Below are 20,000 nucleotides of genomic sequence, written 5' to 3' on the forward strand. Positions count from 1 at the left end.
GAGTATGTGCGGGGTACATGTTAGTAATGAGGCTATATACATGTGGAAGTGGTACAGAGTCAATGTGCGGGGTACAGGTTAGTAATGAGGCTATATACATGTGGTAGTGGTACAGAGTCAATGTGCGGGGGTACAGGTTAGTAATGAGGCTATATACATGTGGTAGTGGTACAGAGTCAATGTGCGGGGGTACATGTTAGTAATGAGGCTATATACATGTGGTAGTGGTACAGAGTCATGTGCGGGGGTACAGGTTGTAAAATGAGGGCGCTATATACATGTGGTAGTGGTACAGAGTCAATGTGCGGGGGTACAGGTTAGTCCAGGTCATTGAGGTAATGTGTACAACTGAGATGTGTTGTTGCGGTACAGGACAAGCACTGCGTGGTGTGGTTCCACTCGTTGCCAAAACAGGACCGGAACTGTCATGGCTTTGACAGTGACGTATGAGCTGGGGTATTGTCTATGAGTGGGTTCTCCTGGCACTAAACAGTGTAGAGACTTGGTTGCACTGTGATCTGATCAACCACAGTAGAGATGTGGGCTCAATCACTAGATCAACTTCATACATCACATCACTCACCACAGTGAGGGTGTGGTAACGACATGGAGGTGATACTCTATGTGGGGTCTCTGTCTTTCTCTCTCACTCTTGGTCTGTCTGTCTCTCTCTTATCCTCTGTCTCTCTCTCCATCATAGAGAACACACAGGACGGGGTCTTTTACACCCTGATGTTCTCCATTCAGCAGCTGGAGGCTGACACAAACACACTATAAATCACACACCACTGACAGCTCTACTAGGGAGAGGAGCTCACAGTCACACCATCAAACCTCCTCTTGAATATCCCCATCCCTTTCTCTTTCGCTCTACTCCTGTCTCTCCTGTCCCTCTCTCTTTTCCCTCTGGGTGGACATTTTGTTGTGACACCACAAAGCGCAGCCGACTACATCAAACCCCTCCCCTCACCTCTCTCTATATGCTTTGTTCGCTGCTCTTAGCTTTTTTTGTTAATTTGTTTAGGGTGCATTGTAATCAAATAAGCGGGGTCCCCGGGGACCTGTGGGGATTGGGTGTGTTTTGACAGTGACACGGAAAGGGAATGGGAGTGTGCTCTAGTGATCAGGCCGGGCAGGCCCGGAAGAGCGAATGGGAGAGCAGCGCTGCATGTCTCTCTGTACTCTGTCACCCATGGCACAGTCCGTCTGAGGCCCCTGAGCTCATCTGGCACTCAACACTCCTCTACGCCCCATAGAGTCTGTACGGATCTCACTGCTGTGCCACAGGCCCCCTTTCTGTTCTCTCTCTGGGTGTGCACGTGCGTAGTATGTGACTGCACATTTTTTATATCATATTGTATATAGCTAACCCCATGTTATATTCCATGGGATATACTTACACAACTTTGTGTCCCATTCTATAGTCGGAACAGGATGTCTTGGTAGGTGTGTTATTGTGTGAWATAGGGAAGATGAGGGACTGAACCCCATAGCTGTAAGGCCAAGGAGGGATTCATTAGTTACACCAGCTGTATCAGGACAGGACCTGTAATACTGTATATCTACAGCCATTTCAGTGAGTGTGTGTTATGTTTAAATAAGTCTAACCAGGTTAGTGTGTTTCTGTGCAGCTGTGTGTTATGGCTAGCCAGTTCTATGGGTTTGTGTGTGTGTGAGTCTTTTGGATGTGCCAAGCTCTGAGTCTGAGCTTGGCTTAGCAACAGGGGAGGGGAAGTCCCTCTTGGGTGAGAGGGTGGGGGCCGGCGGGATCATGGCGAAACAGTACATGGCTGGAGAACGGGCACATTTATTTGGTGGGGTTAGGGGGAGGAAGAGGGAATGCGGAGGGGGGGGGGTTATTTGTAGCGCACTCCCCAGTGAGTTTCCTGTCTCTCGGAGGTGAAAACCTGGGAACATATGAAGCTTTAAGACAGCCCATCTGTTAGTCTCCGGCCCTTGGAAGACTGTCAACGGTCTAAAAATAAGCCACATTAAAGTGAACCAGGCAGCAAAGGTGATTTTTCATTTTGTGTTAAAAACAGAGCAGAGCAGAGAGGGACAGGCTAGCGCCAAAAGCAGCATTTCCTCTTCCTGTGGCTGTTTGAGATCGGGCCATATAGGCTAATCAGAGTATGCTAGACTTGCTTAGCGATGCTACTACAGTAGATCATGTCGGTATGTTATATCACCACAGACAAGATTTAACGCCCTAGCTGTTCAAGTGTTCCCAAATAGTGGACACGTCTGTTAAGGCTGCTGCATTTCTGCAAAAGCAAACAAAATTGGTGTGAAAGTTGTTGTTCTAGTACATTGATGTGCAGAGCAGAGGACTGTTTGTTAGAGGATTCCTGGTGAACTGACATGTTTGAGTCTCACCACCCCTGCCTGCTTCCCAGAGGACTGTGTTTGTTAGAGGATTCCTGGTGAACTGACATGTTTGAGTCTCACCACCCCTGCCTGCTCCCAGAGGACTGTTTGTTAGAGGATTCCTGGTGAACTGACATGTTTGAGTCTCACCACCCCTGCCTGCTCCCCAGAGGACTGTTTGTTAGAGGATTCCTGGTGAACTGACATGTTTGAGTCTCACCACCCCTGCCTGTTCCCAGGGGACTGTTTGTTAGAGGATTCCTGGTGAACTGACATGTTTGAGTCTCACCACCCCTGCCTGCTTCCCAGGGGACTGTTTGTTAGAGGATTCCTGGTGAACTGACATGTTTGAGTCTCACCACCCTCTGCCTGCTTCCCAGGGGACTGTTTGTTAGAGGATTCCTGGTGAACTGACATGTTTGGAGTCTCACCACCCCTGCCTGCTCCCCAGAGGACTGTTGTTTGTTAGAGTATTCTGGTGAACTGACATGTTTGAGTCTCACACCCCTGCCTGCTTCCCAGAGGACTGTGTTTGTTGAGGATTCCTGGTGAACTGACATGTTTGAGTCTCACCACCCCTGCCTGCTTCCCAGGGGACTGTTTGTTAGAGGATTCCTGGTGAACTGACATGTTTGAGTCTCACCACCCCTGCCTGCTTCCCAGAGGACTGTGTTTGTTAGAGGATTCATGGTGAACTGACATGTTTGAGTCTCACCACCCCTGCCTGCTCCCCAGAGGACTGTGTCTGTTAAGAGGATTCCTGGTGACTGACATGTTTGAGTCTCACCACCCCTGCCTGCTCCCAGAGACTGTGTTTGTTAGAGTATTCCTGGTGAACTGAATGTTTGAGTCTCACCACCCCTGCCTGCTTCCCAGGGGACTGTGTTTGTTAGAGGATTCCTGGTGAACTGACATGTTTGAGTCTCACCACCCCTGCCTGCTTCCCAGGGACTGTTTGTTGTATGAGGATTCCTGGTGAACTGACATGTTTGAGTCTCACCACCCTGCCTGCTTCCCAGGGGACTGTTTGTTAGAGGATTCCTGGTGAACTGACATGTTTGAGTCTCACCACCCCTGCCTGCTTCCCAGAGGACTGTGTTTGTTAGAGGATTCCTGGTGAACTGACATGTTTGAGTCTCACCACCCCTGCCTGCTCCCCAGAGGACTGCGTTTGTTAGAGGATTCCTGGTGAACTGACATGTTTGAGTCTCACCACCCCTGCCTGCTTCCCAGGGGACTGTTTGTTAGAGGATTCCTGGTGAACTGACATGTTTGAGTCTCACCACGCCCTGCCTGCTCCCCAGAAGGATGCCACAGAGCCTGGAGCCGTGAGGTGCCGGGGGCCAGGGGGCCCTGCGGCGGCGCCGTCAGACGCCTGATTGAAAGTGACATGAATGGCAGCCCTGTCTAGGTCCTCGCGCGTTGTAACGCAGTTAATAAGCGCGTGTGGTTTGGAAACGTAGATTTCATTTCCTTTATCTTTATCTCCTGCCTCCCTCTCTCTCCCTTTCCCTCCTCCCTCTTCCTCCCCAGTGTGTGCAGCAGTCTCATAGTCCTCTGCATTAGTAATGCGACTGGGCCATATTTCCCATGAGCCCACAGCTCGGCAGGATTTAGCCTCTCTTTTATAACCAGTTTAGGAAAACAATGACAGCCTAGATATTGACTGAGCAGTGAGGGCTGTTCTGCCCACTGCACAGCCTCCCTGTGTAGAGGGGCGCTGTTCCATCCATCACCCAGTGTCCCCCTGCTAGACTGTGACATGCAAGCATGCCCTATCTGTTTAGTTTGATGGTACAATACAAAGGAATAACACTGTCACTGATGTTCTACCTTTGTTAGTACAGTGGGTTATCTTGTCGACTTGATGTCTTTTGTCTTGGCAGTGAGGGAGTTGAAATGTGATGTTTGCTTTATTAGTATTTGTAATGTGGAGTTGTTAGCCATTGATGGTTGTGCAGTCTGATGGGCAGAGGAGGTTGTTTCAGGATCAACTCTTTGCTAGTTCTTCAGGTTGTAGGGGTGTAATAGGTGTTGGTCAGGTAATTGGGGTGATGTGTGTGTTCTCTGTCCGATGACAGGTGTGTTTGTGGTCTCTGTCCGATGACAGGGTGTGTGTGTGGGCTCTGTCCGATGACGGGTGTGTTTGTGGTCTCTGTCCGATGACAGGGTGTGTTGTGGGTCTCTGTCCGATGACAGGGTGTGTTGCTGGTCTCTGTCCGATGACAGGGTGTGTTTGTGGTCTCTGGTCCGATGACAGGGTGTGTTTGTGGTCTCTGTCCGATGACAGGGTGTGTTTGTGGTCTCTGTCCGATGACAGGGTGTGTTTGTGGTCTTGTCGATGACAGGGTGTGTTTGTGGTCTCTGTCCTGATGGACAGGGTGTGGTTTGTGTGTCTCAGGTCTGCCGGTCTCCCTCTTGCTTAAAGAGTGAGAGCAGAGCCCTCGATCTCCTCATCCTGGAGAATATATCAATTACAGCTGCATAGGACTGATGTCAACACTGAGAGTCATTATCAGATTCAGAGACACACACCATTCGCACCATCGATCGCCTATGGCTTGAATCAATACCCCAGCCCCTGACGCGGCTCTCAAATGAAGAGAGCTGAGACTAGCATCACAGTGTGTATGACTGTCTGTGTGTGTTTTCACACTGATTAACCATTTAACAAGACTACTTTTCCATTACACCAACCCAATATTGCAGGCTCTAGTGGTGTGTGTGTGTGTGTGTGTGTGTGTGTGTGTGTGTAGGCTCTGTGTGTGTGTGTGTGTGTGTGTGTGTGTGTTGTGTGTGTGTGTGTGTGTTTGTGTGTGTGTGTGTGTGTGTGTGTGTGTGTGTGTGTGTTGTGGTGTTGTGGGGGGGGGTTCTTCTCTAGTTTGAGTTGTATGGGAAATCATCCTGTGGAATGTGCAGCAGTGTAGGTGAGGGTGTTTGTGGGCGGTCCTTCCTCCTCTCCTCTCCTCCCCCTATCTGTGCTGTTTCCATCAGGCCGCTGCAGTGCTGGTGGTAACCCAGACCCCAGGGACTCAGGGAGCAGCCACTGCCTCTCAATCCCCTCTTTCTGCAAATCAATACAACACCAACAAAACCTTGGAAACCTCGGGGAAAACATGCACGCACGCATCACACACTCCTCTCTTTCTCCCTCTCTCCCTCTCTAACACACACATACACACAAACACATTCACGCACAAAGATGGGGCAAGGCTACGTCCCAAAAATTATATTTTCTGTCACATAAGGAGACAGTAGACTCAAAGCAAGCACACATGAAACTGACATGTGCCTATACATGATGATGATGAAATCAAGATCTAATATTCTGTTTTGTGTAAAATGTTCTGCCTCTCTTCTGGCTGGAGCTGCTGTGGCCTGAGTATCAGGAGAAGCATGCAGATGGAGAGCCAATCCTGACCTCTGCTGGAGGGGTGTAGAACTGCAGGTGTCGTGGATCAGAGAGAGAGAGAAGTGGTTTTCTCTCATAATGGGGTCAGTGGCTCCCAGTGAGAGACGGCTCCTCGCTGAAGAGCCCTCTGTGTGCTCATTCCCACTCACATACGCGGGGGAGGGGTGCAGGAAAAGAGGGAGATGGAGAGAATGAGCGAGAGACAGAAAGAGGAAAAGAAAGACTGACCCTGAATGGCTGCAATCAGCCAGTCTAGAGCTTTAAGACCCGGGCGCTTGGCCTCCTCTGCTGAACTAGTGCAGCCTGGCTCTGCCAACAGTCGTGTGCAAAATATGCCCACCAAGATAAGGCCCAAAGAATAAGTATTTATCAACGGAAAACCATGTTTAATCCTTCAGATTTTTCCTTTTCCTTTTTTCATAGTGGTGCACAGAAACATGGGCCTATCTGTGAGAGAGTAATCTTGGAAAGCAGCTTTTAGCGGGAAGAGGGGGATGATTGCTGAGCTTTCCCTGGGAATTGGGTTTATGGTCCCGGGGAGAGCGCAGACGAACCAGCCAGCCTACCAGAAATCTCCCTAACACACAAGCCTCTGGGAGCCCCATATCTGTTGTGATTGATAGTTTAACTCTTCACATCTATCTGATCTGGTATGAAGTTATATACCCTCTGGTTGAGGTGTGCAGAGAAACCAGGCTCCTGCAGTTGTTGATGGTGGTGTCGTGGATGTAATTTTGATAAAGGTGTTTTGTGCGTTATTATGAATTCATGTGTTGCGCTCAAGTGCTGTTGGAATGTGGGCCTCATAAGGTATTGATATGGTGTTTTCAAATATTTATAAGAATATCAAAAGGGATGCGAGCCTCATAAATCTGAATAAACAAATCATTGTTTCATGTTGCCATGGATAAGGAAGACCGCAAAGCAAAGACACAATGAATATAATATGACGTTTGGGTTTATCTGCAGCTCGATATATGATATATAATGGTTGTGTGTGGGTAGAGCAGGTAGTCCGTGTTACAGGAGGCTAGGGTCCTCCGATGGACAGACAGACATGACTGTTGTGTATAAAGAGAGGTGTAGGGATGTGGGGTAGGTGGCTGTGGGGGCTCGGAGGTGTGGGCACGTAGCTTATTATTTCTCTCCTCATGTGTTCTCCTCTCTTCCCTTCCAGAACCACACACTGAGCCAGCACGCGCAGTGAGACTGGGCCCGGCAGGATTCCTGGCTCAGCCCAGAACCCCGACCCAGGCCCGGTGGGGGAGGACCATTTCAACATCACAGCCAATCAAAGTGTCATTTGCTACTCACATGTAAAACTCTAACGATTCCGCCACCAGGCACAGCTATTACGAGCAGTGGGGAATGAATATTAATGGGATATGCTATTAAAAAAGAAAAGGATATAAAAAAAAAAAGGAGATGGAGAGAAAAGGTATTGTACGTGCAGTATTTTTTATCGTCCCTGCTACCCGGTTGTGCGTTTTTTTTAACAAAAGAAAAAATGGTCAAAAAAATTAACGCCCTTAGTCTCTGATTTTAGTCTCTAGAAATGCATCATTTACCTTGTCCTCTGTTGCTTCTTGTATCAAACTTCATAGGTGCCAATTCTTTTCAATTTTTTTGCATATGTTTTTACTCTTTCGTTATTGTACCTTTTTATTTCTTGCAGTAAATAGGTACTTGTGATGTGTTGTGATTGTTTGCCAGTCGTAATATTTCTGAGTTTTCCTCCTTTTTATGATTATTGTTATATATTTTCTTTTTTGTAATTACAAAATAAAAAGACAAACAAAATAAAGTTAAGAAAAACATAATGGTGTGATTGGATTTTCCAGTCTATGGACCTAATGGTTATTGTAAAAATGAATATCATCAATTTCAGGGCAACTGGATGATGTCTGCTTTTTAAATGTGAATTAACCAGATTGCAATAACTAGTACAGTCAAAAAAAAATGCTAATAAATCATGAAGAAAAGGAATGTGTGTGTGTGTGGTGTGAGTCTTGTTTTTCTAATGAAAACCAGTGGCAACCAGGAGAGAATAACATACCTTCACTACAGCAGCTTTCAATGTAAGCCAGGGGTTGGAACCGCTTCAGGGAACAGAACTGAAAACCATAAAATAATGAAAATATTAGAGGAACAGAATCAGAACCGGGAACAAAAGAGATCTTTACTGTTCCATTATTTTAAAAGCATGGGAACCGGTTAATAACTGACTGCTATGCAAAGCCCTCACTCTGTCACTGAGAAACATATTCCAGCGTCTGCCTGCCAGCTGGAAATCTTTGCCAGTGGGTGTGCGTGTGTGTGTAGGCTACCTTCCCCTCCCCCTCCGAAGCGTAGGTTACTGTAGCCTACTGAAGACGATACAAGCATCATTCAAAAATGGGGAGCAATTTATTATTTTTATGTTTTTATATTCGTTTTTTATTAGAGAAGAATGAATTAACTTTTTAAATGCTAGCTAAGGATATTCTAGTTCACATAAGTTTTATTTACTACATAAAGGWAAGATGTGTTTTTAATTCTAGTGCTTCTTTGGTCCAATGTTAAGTCAACTCTCAGAAGCTCAGACATTCAAAGTTCCTCCATAGAAGCCATTCCTCCGTAGGTATAATTCTGTGGGCCTAATTCAGATAATGCATGTCATAAGATGCCCAGTGCTCCAAGAGAAGCCGCCTCCACCCTTTCTCACTCTCTCCCCCCTGAAAAATGTCAGTAGCATTTTGCATCCCTTCACTTGTCTGTCCAGACATAACATGGTAAATCTAAACCACTCCAATTAGTAAGATATGTTATGTATTCATTTGTGGATGTCTGTCCATTTAATGTATGTTACAAATTAGATTTTTTTGGTAACCTTTATTTAACTAGGCAATTCTGTTAAGAACAAATTCTAATTCACAATGACGGCCTAGGAACAGTGGGTTAACTACCTTGTTCAGGGGGAGAATGACAGATTTGTACCTTTTTACCTTTTACCTCAGGGATTAATCAGCAACCTTTCGGTTACTGGCCCAACGCTCTAACCACTAGGCTACCTGCCGCCCCWGGRAGCCTAGCCAATACGTATGATATGTCACAAATTACAATTTGTAAGATATGTTATGAATTGCAATTCGTAGAATACTTTATGAATTTGCTAAAAGTGTTACAAAATCCAATTTGTTGTGGCTAATGTTTGCTAGGTGGCTAATGCTTAAGTTAGCTAGGTGGCTAATGCTACAGTTAGCTAGGTGTCTAACATTAGCTAGGGGTTAAGGTTAGCTAACATGCTAAGTAGTTGCAGAGTAGCTCAAAAGTAGTAAGTAGTTTCAAAGTTGCTAATTAGCTAAAATGCAAAAGTTGTTCGTGATGAGATTCAAACACGCAACATTTGCACTGCTAACATGCCTACCCATCCACCCCGACCAACCACCCTACTTTTGTTTTGCCTGAATTACCACATAACATATCATCCTAATTTTAGTGTCTTGGATTTATATTTACTATGTTACGTCTAGTCTATGAGATCAGGCTGCATCAGTGACTCTTCAGGGGAGATATTTTTCTATATGAAAATTGATCATAACACATCTATGAAATGTAATATGCAAAGATATGACTGTTTCTCAGAACATTTAGGGAAAAGATATGTTTGGGGACATGATCATAAACTAATTGTGGATCTTGTTTATGATTTTTCCCCCCGCTTTTAGATAATTATGTAGGGCCTAATATAATTTATATAACTGCAAAAATGTATATACTATTTATAAAACATTTATAATCTGAAAGTGGAAACGAAATACCTAGTATAGCAGGATTAAAATATTTACTCCACAAATCATTCACTGATGATTGAATGGACTTATCTATAATACATGTAATATCATATTTCSCTAAATCCTACAACATTTATTGTTTATCATATCAGACAAACTTAGTTTCAATAAATGACATTGACATCTGGATTATACTAAATATAACCGAGCAAAATATACTTTCACATCATTTAAAAACAGGCATCGAAACCTCTCCTCTCTATCAATAATAGACTTGGTTTGATGACCATACGGCCTTCTGCTTTAATTGCATCCATGTGTTTAAGCAGCTGGTTCAGCCGTTGAATCTCATGGTTCTTCTGGACAGAAGGTCGGTACCGTTCCCAGAAATCAGTCATCGGAACGCATTGATATACCACAGTGCCCTGGGAGCAGTTGAACTTCTCCGTTTACGGGCGAGTCAACTTGCCATATTACTTATTTTAACTAGGCTACAAGTGCATGTGTATCTTTTAATATTGTCTAACTTTCCTTGAGAAATGAAGGGAAATGTTTTAATAATTTACTATTTTCGTTTTACAATTCAAAAGGGTATATTTTGAGCCCAAAATTAATTATAATCAAAATGTATATTTGGTCGATGTTAGAAAATATGTAGCATAAAGACACTGCAATGGTTATAGCAGGTTATAAACAATTGGCCTATGCGTAATAATATTTGATGGACTGCGTGATGGTACGGTTCATTGGGCCATGAGAGGTCAGCAGAAGACATTGGGGCTCCTGCCAGCACACACAACCGGTGCAATTGGAAACAATATTTAGGCCAGGGATGGGCAACTTTGATGGGGTGGGGGCCACAAAAACATCGGAACTCATCATGAAGGGCTGCAGTGGCTTGTGGGTCTGTGTACCCACATCCATACGCCTAGCCTTTTGGGGGCCCTAAGCGAAAATATTGTTGGCCGCTAGACTTACCAATCACTTACCAATCGAAAAGCATGTAGCTGACATGGGCTAATTGAGTGACTGTCAGTGACTGACATAACAAAAGAAAACCCGCTGATGCACAACCACATTTCAAAACTTCACCTTGTGTATTATATTATTGTAACTCTCAACATTAAATTGAGTTTTTGGTGTGGGTAGGGGGAATGAGGGCCTACAAAAGGGGGTAGCAGGCCACAAGTTGCCCATCCCTGATTTAGGCAATTTTTTGTCACTTTGTCAGAATTAGCCAACAGAAAGTTATCGCTATCATGTTGTCCGTTTTGTTCATTAAACCTAAGTGAGAAATTGAGATATTGAAATTAAGGAAACAATATATAATTTGTAACATTACATTTCAACAATTCTGCATGAGAAAGCCAGATGCTGAGGAGAGGAATCATCAGTGTAATTAAGGTTACAGGAAAGAAGAATAGTCTACTAACCATCCCAACCAGCTTCGGTTTAAAAACGTGGCATAACATTTTATTGAAAAAGCTATGTAAAGAAATAGAGAATATACAGTGTCATTTTTGAATCATTAAAGTTTCTGAGGGTCTTGTTTTTGTCCTGCACTGTTGGATCTGTGCCAGCGGGCGAGAGCGCGTCAATGGCATCGCACCACAGCGTGTATCAGCTCAAACCATGGCACACTGTTGCGCCAAGACATTAGGGATCCTCAATATTTTACAGCAGCATTTTCAAAGTGTTAGAGGACAGGAAAGTGTGAGATCTAGACACTCCAAGACGTTCGCTCTGATGCCAGGTATTTATGGCAGTGGTTTTGTCATTCTCAGAGGAAAGACATTATATTTGTTCTACCTATTTAAGTAGTTTCCATAAACGATATTAGCTATTGTTTTGTTTTAGACCTTTTTTAATATAAGAACTGTTGACTCTCCCTACGAACTGTCAAGCAAGGAGTAACCTAAAATAGCAGGAGTTAAAGAAACGCTTGAAACAAGAACCCCTACATATTGGTCTTGACGGGACGAAAAAAACACTTCGGGGGGAGGTTCTCTTCTGCACTGTTCAACCAATCCAGTAAATGTGGAGGAGGAGTTAAGATGGTGTGTCACCTTGTTAATGTCCAAAAACGGAAGTCGCATCACAGGCATCCATTTCCCCTGAAAACCGGAACATCTGGTTGTTGGGAACTTGGCAGAGGCTAAAAGACGATATGGTCACAATTTACTGCGATGCAACCTCTGCAGAAGTCAGGGCATTCAGGCTTCTTCCACTTTGCAGAGCAGAACAGAGCTGTTGTGAAGGAAGTTGTCAAGGAAGTGAGTTTGTGTTTATACAGGACACATCACCCCACCTACCATCAACCAATCATGTCAATGCTGAGCTATACGGAGCTGTAGAGAGAAATAGTAATGGCATCTTTTTGTAGGCGATAACTCCCTCCATTGTTCATTGGACATATCCCATGGAGAAAATAAATTGCATTTTTGTAGAGGTTTTGGATAAACGCTCAAAATATGTTCTGTGGTGAACACAGGCTTAGGACATGTTATACGTTTTGATCTATGAGATATCAGCTAACTTCACTTTTTGTGAATTTTGAAGCATGTAATAATAAAAAACACATGAAAAACATTGAGCCTTCATAATTCATAAAGGTCATATTAACTGACTGATATTATCTCATAGAACAAAACATATAAGATCTCCTAAGCCTGGGTTAACCTCAGACCTTATTTTCAGGGTTTATTCCAAAACCCGATTCATTCCCAATTCATTTTTCCCATAGGGATGGTTTAACGAACCAGATGTAACTCATTTCGATGTTTTAGGTCTACAAGCTAACGAGTTCTATAAGAAGCCCTCCACATTGTTACAACATTTGAGAGGCGCAAGGCGATGCGGTTTGGAGCTTGATTTTGGCCTCTGCAAGCCTCCAGAGGCTCCGCAATTGAGTCACACCCTCTGTACAGAGCCTCCGGACCACATTGCCAGATCAAGCATAAATCGGCTTTAAGAAAGGAGAGATTAAAAAAACTAGTTTTAATAATTAGCAGAACATGAAAGCGCCACTCTAAAACTCGCCAGTTGTATGATATTTACACAAACACCATGCTGTTTGTTGTCTTTGAAGAATGAAATAAACAGTTGGATCAATCTGACGAAAGGAAATGGAAGAATGGAAGAGAGGTTTGAGTTGGAAGCAGCAGTACTACTGTCAGAGAGAGAGATCCAACATCGGTCTATGGAAGAAGAGGATCCTAACGGGATTGAGCACGGCGCGGCTGCCCGCAGCATGGCATCTCGCTAGGGATCGCAGCACGCCCCGGGGCCCAACAACTTGCCAAACTGTACTCTCCTGGTAAGACAATGAGCTGAGTAGACACTTAACCTCACTAAGATTAAGACTGTCACCTGACCACYTGCACCTAGCTACTGATGATGCACCGAAGCTGTAATAGGCTGTGAGGGATGACATAAACACCTGTTATTGTACAGATGAAGTAGCCTAGCCATAACAATGTTTAAGTATTGGGTAAAAGGGTACATGTTTAAGTGTTGGGTAAAACCTTTTTGTCATAGAAGGAATAGACAGCCATTTTCCTGAGTGTGTTTGTCTATTGTCAGGCAATAAACAAAGTATTTTAGACATATGCTGCTGCTACTGGCAAATATGATTAATTACTGTAAAAGTGTGTATAGATGGATGGAGTGATGAGTGCYTGGTTAATAAGTTAATGTAGTAATTAATGCAAGTTATTTTTAATGGGGGATTGGAGATGGCCTTGCATTTTCTTTGGGCCAGATGTGAAGCTGGTTCTCAGATTATAACTCATCTCTTACTCTGCTTAGTATAGAAATGGGAGACAGCATTACTGAGAGAGGGAAGTGGAAATCTATTAGTGTGTGATATTAGACCACACATTGGCCTGGAAGTAACAAATAACCACATCTCAGTACCCTACATCATCGCAGGTGTTCACAAGAACATTGATTCCGTTCCATGATCTCCTGTAATGGTCTCTGAGAGGTTACTACTGTATCCATCTGTAGCGTTAATGGACAGGTCTCAGGGTAGACTGATGTTACTGTTACAGCACAGTGATGAAAGGGACATGATCTTGTAAAACCAGAGCTGCATGTTTGACTCTTTGAGTCCATGATTATGAACAATTATTCTGAGGATTGTCCATGCATTTAGGATCCAGAGATTTGGGCTCCAGGCTCCCAAGTGGCGCAACACTCTAAGGCACTGCATCTCAGTTCTAGAGGAGTCGCTACAGACCCTGGTTCAATTCCAAGCGGTATCACAACCAGCTGTGATTGGGAGTCCCATAGGGCAGCGCACAATTGGCCCGGGTTTGGCTGGGGTAGGCCATCATTGTAAATACGAATTTGTTCTTAACTGACTTGCCTAATTAAATAAAAAGAAATAATAAATAATAAATAAATTATCCAAGTCACTAAATGGTTGGGTGGGTGAGTGAGCCATATACAGTGTTCCAGAGTGAGACTGAGAGAGAGTGAGAGAGAGACTGGGACAGTAGTAGAAGGAGGAGAGTTATGTCAGAGGTTTGTGGTCCATGGCAGCAGACCTTGCAGATGTGTTGAGGTGTAGGCGAAGAGTGGTTGGAATGAGAGGGCTGTGTTTGTGGACATGTTGAGGCTTAGCGACAGGAAGGGACTGATGATGCTTTGGTCGGCTCAATGGAGGCTAAGGCTCATTACAGCAACCCCAGGACAGGCAAACAGCTGGATGTATCTCTCTGCCATTTGTCTGTTTGTCATGCACGGCTGACTGCTCTTTCAGCTTTTTATCCCACTTTATGGATTCTCCAGTAAGTAAACAGGATTTTTGTATAATTTCTGTTTTCCTGATTACTTTCTCCAGCCGTCTTTGTCTGGACACAAGACCACTGCCTTCAAGTGTATGTGTGTGTGTTCTCACATTATTCCTGGTCATTTCCATGTAAAAGGACCAATGAGCACGAACATGTGAAATTCATAGGAACATGTCAAATTGGGGGTCTAAGCTAAGAGTCTATATATTAATGGAAATTAGGACGTTTACATTTTTCACCAATCTTAAATTTGTTGATTAATTATTAGGTGGTTAAAACTCGAAATTCCATCAGAAGCCACAGTTGGGTTCACATGTTTGYACAGTACAGTAAAGAGGAGTATGGTTCAGTACAATAGAGGTTTTTTGTTTATTATTTATTACTCCTTTTTCTCCTCAATTGGTAGTTACAGTCTTGTCCCATCCAGATTCAGGAGAGGCGAAGGTCAAGAGCCATGCATCCTCCGAAACACAACCCCACCAAGCCACACTGCTTCTTGACACACTGTTTGCTTAACCAGGAAGCCAGTCGCACCAATGTGTCAGAGAAAACACTGTACAACTGGCGACCGAAGTCAGTGTGCATGCGCCTGGCCACCACAAGGAGCTGCTAGAGCATGATGGGACAAGGACATCCCAGTTGGCCAAACCCAYACAACACTGGGCCAATTGTGCACCACTTCATAAGTCTGCTGGTAGCAACCCGACACAGCCCGGGATCGAACCCGGATCTGTAGTGACGCCTCTAGCACCGATCACTGCTTTAGACCGCTGCGCCACTCGGGAGGCCCAGAAAAGCACACTAGAGTTGAGTCAACTATAATGTACTATATTCTACTCTGTACTGCACTATTGTGAGGGAAACATTATGTATTCACCTTATTTGTTGGATATGTAACAATTATTTACTAAACGAACAGTAAGATATTTGATAAAAAGGATAAAACATGCTGTGTTTTAAGGTCTCCACTCTAGCACTCTGCAGCTAGTCTGGGTGTTGACGACATGGGTTCTACTAGAGATAGTTTTAAGCTGACAATTGATTTGTGTTGGTGATAAAAACCTAAAAGCTAGCATTCTATAGACAAGATGTGGTGTGTGTGACTCGAGATAGAGAGCCTGGAAGAGTTGAGAACAATGCCTCATTGTCTCATCTTCCTGGCATCTGGGAAACTAAGCAAAAGACCATCCTGTGAAGACAACCAAGGTGGCTTATGGGAAGGTTAGAAATGACTGACTAAGCAATCTTGGTATCAGCTATAAAAAAAACTGAGCATCGTCTGTAAAGGCTAGACTCTCAACAGTCAGTCAAGACTGGTGGGCTGACCGTCTCATTTTTGCAATAATTAATCGATATTAAATAAAGATGATTGTTTGAAGAAAAGACGAAGTCTCTCTCAGTACTGAATTTCCACGACACTATACTCTACATTACTGTACTGAAATGTACTGTACTGTACTGTACACTACTGTACTGAACTCTGCTCTACCGTACTCTACTCTACTTTACTGTACTCTGCTGTACTGTACTGAACTCTACTCTACTAAGCTCTACTGTGCTGTAATTTGATGGCCAAACTTGTGAAACATAGACGTCTATGATTGGTTCAGATTTGGTCCGGACCAAATACATTTGGTCTTGTTTGGGGGCAGAGCTCCCATAACAGTGTAAGCCCTGTCTAAGCCATTTGAAATTGTTTAAAGAAGGTCATACCAAGGATAATTTAGCTGTTTGATTTTGAGTTTTAAGACCTCTTGAAGTATGAAAAAAATATATCAAAAKATATTTTGGGCCTTACTGCTATTAGCCCATACAAATGCATTGAATAACAGATTCACTACATAGAACAACAGATAGTCCCCCCAACAATCTAAAGGAATTTTGTTCAGAAGTGTCTGTCCTACACTATATATACACAAGTATGTGGACTCTTGAGCAGTAGAAACGTGTTCTCTGGAGTGATGAATCACGCTTCACCATCTGGCAGTCCGACAGACGAATCTGGGTTTGGTGGATGCCAGGAGAACACTACCTGCCTGATTGCATAATGCCAAATGTAAAGTTTGGTGGAGGAGGAATAATTGTCTGAGGCTGTTTTTCATGGTTCGGCTAGGCCCCTTTGTTCCAGTGAAGGGAAATCTTTATGCTACAGCATACAATGACATTCTAGATGATTCTGTGCTTCCAACTTCCTGGCAACAGTTTGGGGAAGTCCCGTTCCTGTTTCAGCATGACATGCACTAAACGAGGCCCATACAGAAATGGTTTGTCAAGATCAGTGTGGAAAGACTTGACTGGCCAGCACAGAGCCCTGACCTCAACCTCATCGAACACCTTTGGGATGAATTGGAATACCGACTGCGAGCCAGGCCTAATCGCCCAACATCAGTGCCTGACTAATGTTCTTGTGGCTGAATGGAAGCAAGTCCCTGCAGCAATGTCCCCGCAGCAATGTCCCCGCAGCAATGTCCCCGCAGCAATGTCCCCGCAGCAATGTGTCCCCGCAGCAATGTCCCCGCAGCAATGTTCCAATTTCTAATGGAAAGCCTTCCCAGACGAGTGGAGGCTGTTATAGCAGCAAAGGGGGTACCAACTCCATATTAATACCCATGATTTTGGAATGAGATGTTCAATGAGTAGGTGTCCACATACTTTTGGTCATGCAGTGTATATCTGAGTGATATAAGACAGATCAGGAGACATTTTATATAAAAAAAAATTACATTTATGCTGAACAAAAATATAAACACAACATGCAACAATTTCAAAGATTTTACTGAGTTAAAGTTCATATATGGAAATCAGTAAATTGAAGTCAACTCATTAGGCCCTGTTCTATGAATTTCACATGACTGGGGATACAGATATSCATCTGTTGGTCACAGATCGCTTTAAAAAAAATGGGCCTCACAATGGCCCTCAGAACCTCGTCAGGGTATTTCTGTGCATTCAAAATTGCCATCGATAAAATTGAACTGTGTTAGTTGTTAGTAGCTTATGCTTGCCCATACCATAACCCCACCGTCACCATGGGAAACTCTGTTCACAACGTTGACATCAGCAAACCGCTCGCCCATACGACTCCATACACGTGATCTGCGGTTGTTATCTGGCAACAGCTCTGGTGGACATTCCTGCAGTTAGCATGCCAATTACACACTCCCTCAAAACTTGAGACATCTGTGGCATTGTGTTGTGTGACAAAACTGATCATTTTAGAGTGGACTTTTATTATCCCCAGTACAAGGTGCACCTGTGTAATGATCATTCTGTTTAATCCGATTCTTAATATGCCACAGCTGTCAGGTGGAAAGATTATCTTGGCAATGGAGAAATGCTCACTAAAAGGGATGTAAACAAATTTGTACACAAAATCTGAGAGAAATAAGCTTCTTGTGCTTATGGAAAATTTCTGAGATATTTTATTTCAGCTCATGAAACATGGGACCAACACTTTACATGTTGCGTTTATATTTTTGTTCACTATATATAACCTCTTATTTTTGGCACTAAACAGTCTCCGTATACTTCCATACATTTCTTCAACTGGTAGCCCAAACAGAAGTTGGCAGATCGGCTGTACTGACTTCAGAAGAGTCCACATATGCGGAAATGTGATATCGCCGGATGTGGTGGATTGATTCGCATCCAATGCAGAAAAAGATATCTCTAGCTTAAACTGACATGTTTTAAGGGCTCCTGAGTGGCGCAGTGGTGGAAGGCACTGCATTGCAATGCTACTGTAGCTGTGCCACCAGAGTTTCTGGGTTCAAGTCCAGGATCTGTTGTGATAGGGAGACCCATGGGGCAGTGCACAATTGGCCCAGCATTGTGAGTGTTTGGTCGGCAGGGATGTCCCTGTCCCGTTGTGCACTAACGTGTTGGGCTGGGCGCTGACATGGTAGCCACGTGTACAGTGTTTCCTATGACACATTGGTGTGGCTGGCTTCCAGGCTTAAGTGGGCAGTGCGGTTGGGTTGTGTTTCGGAGGACGCATGGCTCTCGACCTTCGCCTCTCCCAGAGTCCGTACAGGTGTTGCAGCGATGAGACAACACTGTAACTACCAATTGGATACCTCATTCTTTCTGCAGACATCACTGAATCTTAATGCAGAGCAGATATTTAACAGAGTTTTTGGAAAACTTGGGGAGATTTTACTGAAATTCTGTTACCAAACCTGCATCTGCACAATTCTTGTGTTTTTGAACAAATGTCCATGTAAATTGTTAAAAGTAGTAATTGTACATTGAGTTGTACGGTATGTTAAACTTTGAAATCAATGTTTTTTGTTTGGCCTACATTTTAAGTGAAAAATCTGAGCCGTTAGCATGGAATTGCCCTCCTCAAGATCTATTTCCCTGGCTGTAAGTGGTCTAGACTGTGATAGTAATCTTTTCCCTTGTCCACGTCTTAGGCCTGTTCCTGTGACTCACTTATTCAACTTCTCCATTTATAGATACTAAAGGTGTGGTTACCATCAGATAGACTGACCAATTAGCCACTGCAAATAGTTCAAATGGGCTCCRGAGTGGCGCAGCGGTCTAATGCACTGCATTTCAGTGCTAGAGGTATCACTACAGACCCTGGTTCGATCCCGGGCTGTATCACACAATTGACTCAGTGTCATCRGGGTTAGGGGAGGGGTAGGCTGTCATTGTAAATAAGAATTTGTTTTTAACTGACTTAGTTAAATAAAGGTTCAATAAAAACATGAACAAATAAAGTAGGTTAGATAGAAGGCTGCTCTGCAGTTACACAATGGATTGAGTCACGTTCACATGATTAACCCAATGAGTCCCACTGTAACAGTGGTGGGTTTTGGACTTCTAACCCCTTTGAACCATAATGTGTTTGAGCTACAGACTTCTGGGTTGTACCATTGGATTCGTCTATTCCTTCTGCATCCGTAGATTAGTCTGTGTGATTAACTGGGGCTGAGCTAGAGCGGTGTTTGTGAGACGAGGGCAAGTTTTTTATACAAAAAGCTACAAACTATTAAAAGCTATCTATAAAAAGCTGAGACGCATGTTTTGCTCTATGACGCTCACAAGCTACACAAGAGTCATTAGGTAAAGGGTTGTTCTACATAGAAGATCATAGGAAACATCATAATACTGTAATAAGCTCACATAGTTGCTGTCACAAACTCCAAACTCCACACAGTTGTCACTGAGTAGTTGGATATTAATTTCGCACTGAGCTAACCATTTCTGTACTTACAGCATTCATATACATTCATTTTGATCAGGTTTGTGCTTTGGCGGACCTTCTTTTCTTTTTGACATTTGTCAATACAACTCATGAATGCAACTGTTCATGTCAACTWGTTTTGTGTTCTACTTGTATCCCTGTTTGTCCTGAAAAGACAATGGAATATCCGAACACTTCATTGTGAGGCTAAATATAAGGGATGGATAAACGAAAGRCAGATAAATGAAAAGCAGATTTTTACTGGTGTCACGGGACTGATGGGGTTAAGACTTAGGACAGCTGTTGGTCGTTCTGGGATTACTAACACAGCCCCCCTCATGAGTGGGTATCACCATGTTTTTATTGACTCATCCACTCATGTACATTGTGTATATTTAGTGCTCAATTATGGCAAACAGACACTCAATACATTGAGACAAAAGTCTTGTTTTATGTTTACC

General features: G+C 43.7%; 1 protein-coding gene and 1 pseudogene across 2 annotated transcripts in view; both read left to right on the plus strand.

Moving 5' to 3' along the window:
• Positions 1 to 7,765, plus strand: part of LOC111952511 (zinc finger protein 423) — a 171,886-nt gene extending 164,121 nt beyond the window's left edge. For both annotated transcript variants that reach the window (XM_023971242.2, XM_023971243.2), the window contains one exon: positions 6,957 to 7,765. In XM_023971242.2, coding sequence (XP_023827010.1) covers positions 6,957 to 6,986 — 30 coding nt within the window. In that variant the 3' untranslated portion in view covers positions 6,987 to 7,765. The remainder of the gene's footprint in view (positions 1 to 6,956) is intronic.
• Positions 7,766 to 12,685: 4,920 nt separating this feature from the next.
• The window catches only part of LOC111952721 (plasmanylethanolamine desaturase 1-like), a 75,881-nt pseudogene continuing 68,566 nt past the window's right edge, over positions 12,686 to 20,000 (plus strand).

This window comes from Salvelinus sp. IW2-2015, linkage group LG26 (genome assembly GCF_002910315.2).
Source record: "Salvelinus sp. IW2-2015 linkage group LG26, ASM291031v2, whole genome shotgun sequence".
NCBI lineage: Eukaryota > Metazoa > Chordata > Actinopteri > Salmoniformes > Salmonidae > Salvelinus > Salvelinus sp. IW2-2015.